We start from the raw sequence: 12,471 nt of genomic DNA on the forward strand, positions 1-12,471 counted from the left end.
GTTGCTCTAAAATGTTAGTAGAAAAGATAAGGTGATATTGATGGTAGAAACGTCTTCGTATGGATCCATCTGTTTCTCACCTTATGGAATTTAGATGAGTGAATCTCCGGGGTCACCTGTTCTGTCATTACGTATTAAGTCAATGGGTTCACTGACACCTTCAAAGAAATAAAATTATCTTGTAACCATTTCTTGTTGCATTTGACATTTTTAAGGATTTTTGTTTTTTACAGTGTCGACAAGAAGAAGAAAACCAGGGTTAGGGGTAACCTACAAATGAAATGGGTTTCAGCGTTCCCTTTAAATGTAACATCTAAGAATTGCTGCCAAACACTGCATGTGTAATACAAACATGGATTCATACTTCACAGTAGTTCAGTTCTACTTAACCAATAACCATTGTACTTCTGTTACACTAAAAATATATCACATTCATAACACTTCCCCAAGTGGTTCAACCTGCCAATGGATGGTGAGTGCCACTGCATTTACCGAAATGGAGGAGAATGCTTATGATGAGCAAAAAGGCATTCAAAAGAATTGAGAATATGTAAAACAGCTGCAGATGTAGGTGCAGAAATATCAAAGCTCCGCTTGTCTTCCCATGTAACTAATTCTTAAATTAATATTTACAAATACATTAAAAAGTTTCTGTTAAATATAGGGAATGTGTGTCTAGGAAGTGTTTGAGTCCATTGGCACTTTGCACTTCATTGGTAAAATCAAAAGTGGGATGCTAAAACGTGTGGTGCAGCCAAAGCAACGGCTGAGACGGAGAGTCACCATCAGCCCGAGATGTCATTTCCAGTGAGCGCTTGTTCCAACCCAACACAGGTCTATGTAGTAGGTAGCAACAAAAGATCAGACTGATTGTCTTGTCCTTCCTTCGTTAACCGGATGCAGTCTTACTATAAATGTTCATAGCTCTGTGGCTTTGACGATGCCTAACAGAAGGACAGCATAAGAAGCCCAACAATAGATACATGGAGGACAAGGACAGGATTTTCTGATAAGGACTGATATAAGATTACAGCATGACACGTACCAGGATTCTCCAACGTTCTCACCCACAATTAACTTCAGCATAAATTTGATTAAAAAAAAAAAAAGAAGTAGAAGAATAAGTGCAATTGACCTGAAATGGCAAGAAAGCTGTCTTTATAGCAATTGTAAACGTATCTGTAGAATGAGCTTGTATAATATCTGTGCTAAATTTGCTAACTGGCTAACAGAACACTGGACAAAGCTACCATGCACTCCTTTTCACCGATAATTACTCTACTAGTATAATTTCTATCCTCATACACGGCAAGACAGTGGTAGCCACTATACTGGTGAAGATACAAGAACTGGGTGATTATTCTTGGTATGTATTCCCATGAAGTATCTACATCTTATAACCACAGGACAGGAAAGTCATTTCTTAGAAGTGCATAACCGTTTCATCACACTGCCAGTTCAAATCAACAGTGCAAGTTGGGAGGTCAAAGGGTGTTAAGGGGACAATTATGGCAACACTCAGGAAAGCTATCATCTTGAAAACATTCTTGCGACACGGCAATCCCTTCCAAAAACATCCAGGGATATGTTGAATTTCAGACATAAAAATTAACATAAAAGCAACTACTGCAAAAACCATTTCATATTCTTGCTTGGCATACACGAAAGCATGCATATGCCAAGATAAAAAGCAAGGATGGGATGCCTCGCTCCGTCAGCACAGGCCATTCAGGATAGGCTGATGCAACTGAATGATGAGCAATCACTAAATTTGGCACCTTTCACAACTCTTCTCTTAGTGAAAATTCATCTCTTCATTGCCTCAAGCTGCGTGACCTTTTCTAGACTTCAAGCGGTTAAGACCAGTCTTCAGTAGACAATGTGTGATGCAGGCTCCCAAAGCTTCTTCTATGTACACCTTGCTGTAGAGGACCATACAAGTAACTAAAAACAATGCTGTGGACCTTGGTCAAGGTGTTATAAGTAGTTATCCCTAAGATTTCTTGGTCCCGTCCTGCCACCTAAAGGCCATTGCTATTTCTGTGACTAAGTGGTGGTTTGGAGATCTCTACAACTGCAGACCGGGACTTGTTCAGAAACTTTGGAGCTCGACGTAAAAGCCTTTGTGCCTCGGTAAATGCTTCGGTCAGTTCTTTCTTCCACTGTACAAATTCGGGATCACTCTGTAACAAGTTTACAAAATAAAAAATCAGAAAAGCTGATAAGCGTAGATACCACATTCATTTATTGTTTTCATCGACTTTAGTAATATTTTTTTGTTAGAGGGATGCTCCAAAAATAAACAGTATATTCCACTGCAGGAACACCCAACTATGGTTTGTGGGGGAATCTACACACAAATGAGCAATTCCCTCTGGTGATGCCGCAGAATAAAGTGAAGACACTGTCCACGGAAATCATTAGGATATCTGTGCAATTCAAAGGCATAAAGGGCAGCACGGTGGCTCAGTGGTTAGAACTGTTGCTTTGCAGCACTGGGGTCTTGGGTTCAAATCCCACCAAGGACAACATCTGCTAGGAGTTTGTATGTTCTCCCCGTTTTGCGTGGGTTTCCTTCCACACTCCAAAAACATAATGATAGGAAATCTAGATTTTCAGCCCAAAGGGGACAGTGATGATAATGTCAGTAAAGTGCTGTGGAATTAATGGCGCTAACAAACAACAAATAATGTGAACTAAAGTTTTTATTTAACCCGCTCCTGCTTCATGATTTATAATTATATCATCGGGGTGGTCAAACGGGTTACTCTGATAAAATTAAAGGGAATCTGTCACCAGGTTTTGGTATGTAATCTGAGGACAGCTAGGTGAAGGGGTTAAAACACAGATTTCAACGATGTGTCACTTATCAGGCTGTGTACGCAAAATGTAAAAAAAGAAAAATGGCTATTTTTTGTCATTCTTCAAAATAAAGAGCTAATAAAAGATAAATATTAGGATACATGTATATCAAATGAATGGCATTGAAAACGCAAAACTCATCCCATAAAAACAAGCCTTCTTGACTATGTGCCCATATTACGCATATAACTCCTGTATTACTTGACAACAGAAATTGAGGGAAAAAAAATTGGCCTAATTTTTCAGACTATATGGAATGTAAACAGACGTACCTCACACTGCAGGACAAATTGCTTTGCTCCTTTAATCCTCAGCAAGATGCATTTTTTATCCTTAATCTGGGTTTCTTCCACAGACACTATCTGCTCCATCGTCAATAAATTTTGCTGCATGCCAGAAAAATAAGAAAATATAGAAATATGGAAATTAGATACACTGCTCTAAGTCTTCACATCGACACAGCAGGGAAAATGATTTCTATGAAAAATACAATCCTGGAAAAATCACTGTACAACACAGCAATATAAGGTCTGTGTGGGGGGATTAAGGTGGATCTGTCAGCAGATTTTTTTCTAATTAATCTGAGAGCAGTATATTGTAGGGGCAGATAGCCTGATTCTAGGGATGTGTCACTTATTAGGCTGGGTGTAGTAGTTTCAACACAATCAGTGTTTTATCTTGTGCAGACCAGTCAGGTTAATCTGTGTAACCCCACCCCCACCACTGATTGGTAGATTGCTGACAATGTACAGTGTACAGAAGAAACTGCCAATCAGGGGTGTGGGTGGGATTGTACAAAGCTCAGCAGAGAAAACAGGGATTGTATCAAAACTACACACAGCAGACTAGTAAGTGACATCACTGGAATCAGGCTCTCTGCCCTTGCATCACACAGTTCTCAGATTACATAGCAAAAACTTGCTGACAGATTACCTTTAAATCTGAAATAAATTATTTATATATCTGCTCTATTTATTATTATTATTATTATTATTATTACACTGTTCATTTCATGGTGCTGTACATTTGAAAAGTGTAACATACATATAAAATATAGAAAATTAAACAGACTGGTACATAGGGGGAAAGGACTCTGCCCTCACGGGCTTACAATCTCAATATTTTGTGCCAATTCTCAGCAGTCATTTAGACTACAGGTGTCTATACATATGTCCTATATATGTACAGGGAACCACCAAGAATCACAAATTCTAATATATTGAGGGAAAATCAATGAGTCAGGATTTTACTCAGAGTAACTATGGATCACAGCTATCCTACAGGAAGCTCCTAATCTAGAGGGGACACCAATACCTGGACCAGTTGATGTTTTTTTACATGTATACGCCAGGATTCCTAAATGAGACACAACATTATCAGGAAACCATTAATATCTGTGCAAGTCTCAGACCTGGGTCCAAATATATATTTCTAGGTTTTTTTTAAACCTTCTCACATTCACAATCTTCCAGTAGCCATGACCTTACCCGAGATTCTCCTTCTCCCCTCCATTCAAGTCTGTTTGGAAAGAGGTAAAAGTAACGCCGCTGCCATTGAGTCAAGAACGGGTTTCCCAACTTCAGCATGTAGCCATGCATAATGCAGTCTTTTCCTAGTGCGTAATCTAAGACAGAGAGGATGCTAATCAGTATAGCAGCTGAGAAGTTAGAGTCAGTATTCTTCATGGGGGAGATGGTTTAAAGGGGTAATCTCACCTTAGTCATTGATGGCATATCCAGAGAATATGCCACAAATGTCTGATAGATACAAGTCCTACCTCTGCAACCAGCACCTACCGCCAGGACAATCCCCAACGAAGCAGGTGAGTTGGCAGCATACGTGCAGCACAATCATATGTTTCTGAGACCACGCGTGCAAAATTTACCTTCTTCATGACCCAGCTGCTTGTTTTTGGCTCTTTTCCTGGCTTCGATCTTATCAGTATCTCCATTGACCGCTTCATAAACCGTTTCTGCAACTTCTTGTTGCCAACGCTCAGATATCACCAGGGGAAAGTTCTTGTATAGTTCCTGATCACTATCAAGAAGCTGAAAAGATAAATCAAGAGTGTTATTCAGGAATAGAAATAAATATGAGCGAGGAAAGTGGAAAAAATATTTTTATGTATCAAGTCAAAAGTCAGAGAGCGGCATTCAGGAACCTAAACTTACTAGATGTTTTGAGGTGTGACCCTGTGATTCCTGTTCTGCCTTCAACATCTGAGATTGTACTTTAAAGTATAATAGCTACAGTACGTTCCTGCTGAGAGTTCATTATTATTACTCAGGCAGATTAAATACATAATGTAATAAATTCCTAATATTCGAGTTTGTTTACTGGTCATTTTCCTCCTATTGATCAGATTGTATGCACCTGTGATCTTGCATGCTATGAAGTGTAATGGATTATCACCGCCCAATGCAAAATCTTTTGGATCTCCAAAAGTGATGTACCATCTGCAACCTTGACCAAAGTCTGGAGGGGAAGGGGCTAGATCCACAGACAAGGACTTAAAGGTGATCACCACACATCTAGATAAGTTCCTTGAGGGGTCTAGTTTTCAAAATGGGGTGAATTGTAGGAGGCACATCAGTGGCTCTTCAAAAGAGATATGGTGTCCGCTAATGATTCCAGCCAATTTTAGGCTTCAAAAGTTCAATGACGCACCTTCCTTCCGAGCCCCGCCATTAAGGTGTCAGTTATACCACTGAGGCAGCTTGGGCCCACTCAGGCTACAGAGTCTGGTGCAATTACCACTTCTTTTACACCCACGTTTACGCCCTTGATCACCTAAGTTATATTGTCCATAAAACGTAGATACGGTATGTCAGATCTGGTGTACACCACATGAATGTGTGAAAGTTAAAAACAAAAAAAGAAAAAAAAAAGTCCCAGAATACGGAAGAGAGAAAACATAAAAGGGACAATAGTAAAAAAAGGAATCACCGCTGGCATGCATTAGTAGAATCACATATACTTGTTGTGTATACAAGTACAAAAATGTATAGATATGTTGATAGAAAAAAAAATCATCTGACAACACCTGCGAGATTAAAAGGGTCATCAGACCTATTTTTGTTCCCCACATTTCACAGAAATATACTTCAAAAGCATCATTGGATCGCTCCGCTTATCCAGACCACCAAAGACCCATTTAATGTTCAAATTAATGTTATAAAGGGAGGAAGAAGAAATGTAGTCAATCATTTAGTAAAATACATTATGATTTTCTCTCGAAGGTTGCCAAGCTCTTTAGACATCTATGTTTTAGCAATAAAAGATATTTTGCATTTTGAAAGTTTAATAACATGAGGCGTTACAGTGTGTGCATTTCTAATAGCAAAAGGCATTCTTTCACCTATTTACTGCACAACGCCAAAATATAATGTATTATTGAGACTCTTACAAAAATACACCTGACTGCAAAATAAGGAACTCTTGTGCTTCATGGCTCCAGTCAGGGGTTCCAGTATTTTGTGATGACAAGAAGAAAATGCCTAAGCCCAAACGTAACCAAATAACCTGATGAAAACTTACAGAATCAGTTTCAACAGTTGGCATAGCTATCATGGCTGTTAATGTCATCAGAGTTATTTTCTCTGTGCATAATTGCAACCAATGCCATACTGTACCTTAATTCCTTTTGTGTCTTCTTCATCAAAGGACCCAATGTCAAAGGCATCAGCTGCATTTACCTCTCCTCGAGGTGGAATAAGTGGAGGGGGATACTAGAAGAACATCACAACTTACAATTACAACTTTTATAATTCCAGCCATCATCTACTTCCATATTTTTTATCAATTTTGCAACCGTGTGCCAATATCTATTTCTGGAAAATAAGGCAATGGCAGCCAAGTCATTTGGTTCAGGGATATAATGTAAAATCAAAATTACATTGCAGAAGGAAAGGACTTCACCATCTTCCTCTAAGCAGAGGCGAATTGCTGATGTACACAAGAATGAAGTTAACTGAAGAACAACTTGCGGGACAGAGGGGGAATCATAATTACACTGCTTAAATAATCATCATACCAACATTTCTGGTGTGTGATCACTTTACAGCATCTCAGTTAATTCTTGTATTTCTGGTGTTCTGGGTGATTTCTGTGTGAAGACTAGAATTATTCCAACATATGCTTGGTCTTAGTTTTCTAAAATTTGTCAACAGAATAGTAAGCATTTAATAGAACTTGTTTACAGTGGTCCCTAAACAAAATACATGGCAAAAAAGGTCCATCATTCAATATTATCTAATTTTCTGAAACATTGACCCCCCTTTTATCTTCTTTAGGATGCAGTCATTTTTAAGGGAACTCTGTAAAGTTCCATCACAATGAGGATGAATAAATGTTGAGCAGTGATGGACGAGCCCCTGGATGATTGGGTCCAGCGGGTTCGGCCGGACATTTAAAAAAAAAAAAAAGTTTGGTTCAGAAACCAGAACGGTACCCGAACCCTGACTCCAGTCAGATGAATTGGGGTCCAAACATAAGTTGTTTGCAACGCTGTCATCTGCATGACAGAGAAGCAAACACTGCCTCTGATTGGCGGTAAGATCATTACTGCCAGAGAGCTGCGATTTCCACGCTGTCAGATGACAGCATGAGCTGGAAGCTGTGACCAGCAGTAAAAACATTACCACTGGTCACAGAGGCATCAGCTGATCTGAGTACTATTCCCATCAGCCTACGACTGCTGATGCTGCTAACAGTGAGAGCAGGCATCGCTGATGGGAGTATTCATCAGCCGATGCCTGCACTATAAATAAAAAAATGACGTGAGGTCTGTTCTATTTTTGATAACCAGCTGTCAGCTTCATCATGGTTGGTTATTAAGAATAGAGGGGTCTCCACGCCATTTTTTAAAATGATTTAAATAAATAATTTAAAAAAAATGCATGGGGGCCCCCTTATTTTTGACAACCATCCAAGCTAAAGCAGACAGCCGGGGGCTGGTATTCTCAGGCTGGTAAGGAACCATGGATATTGGCTGCCCCCAGCCGAAAAATAGCAACCCGCAGCCAGTCCATTTCTGGTGCTTTCCCTGGCACCTCCCACTTGCCCTGTGGCAGTGGCAAGTGGGGTAATATTTGTGGAGTTGATGTCACCTTTTGTATTGTCAAGTGAAATCAAGCCCAGGACTTAGTAATGGAGAGTCGTCTATAAGACACCTCTCCATTATTAACCCCATAGTCACACTGTAAATAAAAACACCCATAAGAAAGTCCTGTATTTGAAATAAAAATCCATACTGTTTTACGAATTTGTTTAAAAATAAAGTTATACCAGCCTTACACCCATTCCATTGAAGCCTTTATCCCCTGTAAAAAACCCCCCAGAAAATAATAAAAATTCTCACCTTACACCCATTCCATTGAAGCCCTTGTCCCCTGTAAAAAAGAAAAATAAACAACCATATCTTCCACCTGTCCGAAGTGAAGGTGTCCCACGCCATTATAGATGTCTGCGTTATTTGGTTTACAACATGGATGGTACCATAATGTGACTGTCCAGGCTGCAAACCAAAGGAGAATGAGGTGCTGCGGGAGCAGCTTCAGTGACTAGCGGTGATGTCACAGTTCACCGCCAGTCATTATAACAGCTTTCCCACACTTTATTCTCACGATGACCTCTTCGATCTCACCGCAGTTCATTGTCCCAGCTCACAGTGAAGTGTGGGAATGCAGCTTCAATGACCGGCGGTGAACTCTATGACTGGGGCTTGATGTCACAATACAAAGGTGACATCAACCCCACGAATATTACCACCGCACCAGGGCAAGTGAGAAGATCTGGGCAAATTGATACGTCTTTTCTTGAGTTGCTGCGGGCTGAAATTTTTAGGCTGGGGAGGGGGGCAATATCCATGGCCCCTTACCAGACGGAGAATACCAGCCCCCAGATGCCTGCTTTAGATTGGATGGTTGTCAAAAACAGGGGGGACCCCATGCTATTTTTTTAAAATAATTAAAAAAAAAACGGCATGCGACCCCTCTATTATTGATACCCAGCGATGATAAAACTGACAGCTGAAGGTTGCAGCCCGCAGCTTGCAGTTTTGCTAGCACTGGTTTTCAATAGACCCTATGTCATTTTTTTTATGTATTTATTTGTAGTTGATGACTACTTCCATTAGCGGTGCCTGCTCTCGCTGATAACAGCAGCAACAGGCGTAGGCTGATGGAAGTAGTACTCTCTCATCAGCTGACACCTGTGACCAGCAGAACACTTTTCACCACCGGTCACAGCTACTGGCTCACCGCAGCACTCTGACCGGCGGTAATAATCTCACCGCCGATCAAAGTCACCGGTGTTTATCGCACTGTCATGCAGATGGGAAAAACTCGATGTTCGGGGTGCCGAACTTTACTGTTAGGGTTCGCCAATCTCTAATGGTGACCATACATGGTATCACGCAAGTGTAAAGGCCCCCATATAAATTTTGGCAGACATTGGTCGATTTCGGCAGACAACCTAATATGTATGTGGCCTCAAAACTCTGCCCAGGTAGGTGATGCCTTGGGAGATAGTGAATCATGTGGCTTAAATTCAACCACTCTATCCTTCAGTCATGCAAGTAGATAAGCCTTTGCCAGAACAACCTGGCTGCAGCACGCTTGACTCTCCGCATAGAGAAAGGACAGTGAAGGACAGTTATGTAAAGTGGATGGGCAATGTCATTCCATATAAATAAAGTGCTACTCTTCGTAGGCTGTGTTACCTTTTGCATATACACCTGTTGCCAGTCAATGCCTTTAAAGAACGGATGCTCTTTAACCTCCAGCGCGCTACAAAGAGAAAGTAAAGTTAATATGATTTAATGAGGGTTCTCCATTTTCAGGTCTTTTTTTTTTTTAAATTGTAATCAAAAACGCTATGCTTCAGCTTAAAAAAAACAAAGCAGAAAGATTTCTCCTTGTCTAAACAATTAAGTATCCACTTTACTGTGGAGCTAATAGACCGTATTAGTTACTCATCCTTTAGAAAATGTCTGCAAGGATCTGATGACTCAAATACAGAATGGAAGATGATGATTTCAAAAGCTTTAAAACAATCCACTTATACTTTGACACATCCCTTATTTCTCTAAGCAGCAACAATCTTCCAACATAAAATGTTAGAAAATGCACGTGTGCACGCTGCAGATTGGAAGAAAAATACAGGCTCGGACTGGCCCACAGGTGAGTCTGTGAATTTCCTGGTGGGCTGCTGTGCATGAGTGGGCCCTCCACTCTCTTGTATGATCAGTGGTTGGAACAATACACTTGATTTACTATGTACAGACAAAGACAGCATCTCATCATTCATTTAACAAACTACCCAGTTTAGGGTTATATAAATTTGTGACTGAGGGTAATGTAATATCTGCATGTTGCAGGACTTTAGGCTACTACAGTTAATGTTTCTGGTAGGCTCCGATACTATATATATATATATATATATATATATATATATATATATATATATATATATATATATATTATATACAGAGAGCAGTAATGTTGGCTAAGTCTACAATCCTAGATTTTAGTGCAATACTGACCTTCCTCCCTGGCAGCCAAGTCTCTTGCTCACATCTCTTTGAAGAAGGCCTTCCAAGAGGGACTTCAGTTCTGGAGTAAATGAGTCTGGCAGCTCCACATTCTTGACATGTTTAAGAAAAGCAATATCATATACATTTAAAAGACGTTAGAAAGGAAAAAGAGAAACAGACAGTCATATTTGATCCTATTAAGCCCCTCCACACAGCGTTGGAAGAGTTAATGTCTAGTCTGCACAGTTGACATGCATATTAAACAAGGACATAATTCGGAGTCTTATGGAAAAGCTGTTCTTACCATTGTGAGTGTCATCCTGTCGATCTCATGTTTGTCTTTGGTTTTATGCTGTCTGAACGGGCTGTGGCTGCAGAAGAAAAAAAAAAAAACGCATTCATGCTTTCTGTGCAACACAAACCGGAAAATAACTGCAATAGCTGCAGCTGGATAATAACATTTATTTTTAGGATCCTCTATCAGTTTTGGATAACAAAAACATGCAAAAGTGTCCTAGGTAAGAAAATCAGGAGATAGGAGTACTAAAACTGCCATGCTATGGGATTGCAGGGAACCTGCCAAAAACTTATACGCCCCCCAACCAATTATATGGCTGTGTAACCCTTCAGAAATAAAGCCAGCCAATTCTATTATGACCCAACCCGCTGATGCGGCATCGTAAAATAGCACTTTGAAGATCAGTATACACCAGTCTGGAAGTGCAATGAGAACGTGACCTCTTGTGGTCGACATGCCACAGTCAGACTGCACTAACTGTAAAGAAGCCTTTCCTATTTAGCTGCTGGAATCACCTTTCCTCCACATGAAATGAGTGCTCGCCGGCCCTTTGTAAGGTCTGTGGAAGGAATAAGTCATGTGCCAGTCCTTTTGGCCACACATTTACTTGTACAATAAATATATACATATTGACCAAACCGCTGTATGACCAGCTCTACCCTCACCTACAGTATCCTCACCCATCCCTTGTAGATTGTGAGCCCTTGGGGGCAGGGTCCTCTCTCCTCCTGTACCAGTTGTGACTTGTATTGTGTAAGATTATTGTACTTGTTTTTATTATGTATACCCCTCCTCATATGTAAAGTGAAATGAAATAAATGGCGCTATAATAATAAATAATAATAATAATGATATCTCTGCCACATTTATCATCATTAGACACCATCTGCCATCTGTTTGCCCATGCAGGCATTTTATCTAGATTGTATGGTAAGCTACCGATAAGCTGCATAACCAAGTGGACATTAACAATAAAATGGCTTTTATCTACAATCAATTAGGAATTCACCCTATTCTCCTCAGTGGTGCGGTTTGGACAGTTTGACATACAGTGTGAACACATCCTTAATTGTTAAAAGGTTGAAGTAATGGAAGGTACAATTTGATCAAGCTATACCACATTTTATGATAATGAAATCCAGTATTTACAAGAGTCCTTGTGTAAGAGTAGTATACACAGAGCCTAGTACAGTCAACGGCCATGTATGATTGGGAACAGAATAGTTGTAGGTGTACTTGCCAGTCTGCATTTCTATCCATACGGAATCATTTATTTATTTATTTAAAGAAAATGTAGTATGTCAGACAGTTCTTTAGCCAAGTTGTGCACTAGAGGGCAGTAAAAGCTTTCTTCTGTTGGCTTCGATGAAGGACATCATACAAGGTCAGTATAACCATGAAAGTCTATGTAATCGTTACCCCACAAAAAATGAATATATTCAAAGAAATGCTGATATCGGAAGAATCCTTAGCGTCACTACTGAAGAACTGACACATAAATGTTTAAATTACAATTCCAGTAGAAGACAAAATCCCATGTAACAAAGTCCCATGTAACATGTTTTACGTAATAAGGACATTTTCAGAATGATACTACATACAGAACCTACTAGATTTGCTTTATTTTTTGAAACACAGTCTTAACTTTTTTGAATCAAGAAATTCCTCTAAATAGCAATAGGATAACAACACAACCCTAAATATAAATTTGTTTAGGGAAAAGAGGATTAATTGCAGAAAATATTTAAAAAAATGTTTTTATTCATATTATTAAAAA

General features: G+C 39.6%; 1 protein-coding gene across 2 annotated transcripts in view; it reads right to left on the reverse strand.

Moving 5' to 3' along the window:
* Positions 1-1,132: 1,132 nt before the first annotated feature.
* The window catches only part of GRK3 (G protein-coupled receptor kinase 3), a 357,635-nt gene continuing 346,296 nt past the window's right edge, over positions 1,133-12,471 (reverse strand). The window contains exons 14-21 of one of the 2 annotated variants that reach the window (XM_077295516.1): positions 10,701-10,767; positions 10,406-10,506; positions 9,584-9,650; positions 6,495-6,590; positions 4,748-4,910; positions 4,350-4,486; positions 3,135-3,248; positions 1,133-2,183 (exon numbers count right to left, since the gene is read on the reverse strand). In XM_077295516.1, coding sequence (XP_077151631.1) covers positions 2,022-2,183; positions 3,135-3,248; positions 4,350-4,486; positions 4,748-4,910; positions 6,495-6,590; positions 9,584-9,650; positions 10,406-10,506; positions 10,701-10,767 — 907 coding nt within the window. In that variant the 3' untranslated portion in view covers positions 1,133-2,021. The remainder of the gene's footprint in view (positions 2,184-3,134; positions 3,249-4,349; positions 4,487-4,747; positions 4,911-6,494; positions 6,591-9,583; positions 9,651-10,405; positions 10,507-10,700; positions 10,768-12,471) is intronic. The other variant, XM_077295507.1, reaches the window with a different exon arrangement.

The sequence above is a fragment of the Ranitomeya variabilis genome, chromosome 1 (assembly GCF_051348905.1).
Source record: "Ranitomeya variabilis isolate aRanVar5 chromosome 1, aRanVar5.hap1, whole genome shotgun sequence".
Taxonomy (NCBI): Eukaryota; Metazoa; Chordata; class Amphibia; order Anura; family Dendrobatidae; genus Ranitomeya; species Ranitomeya variabilis.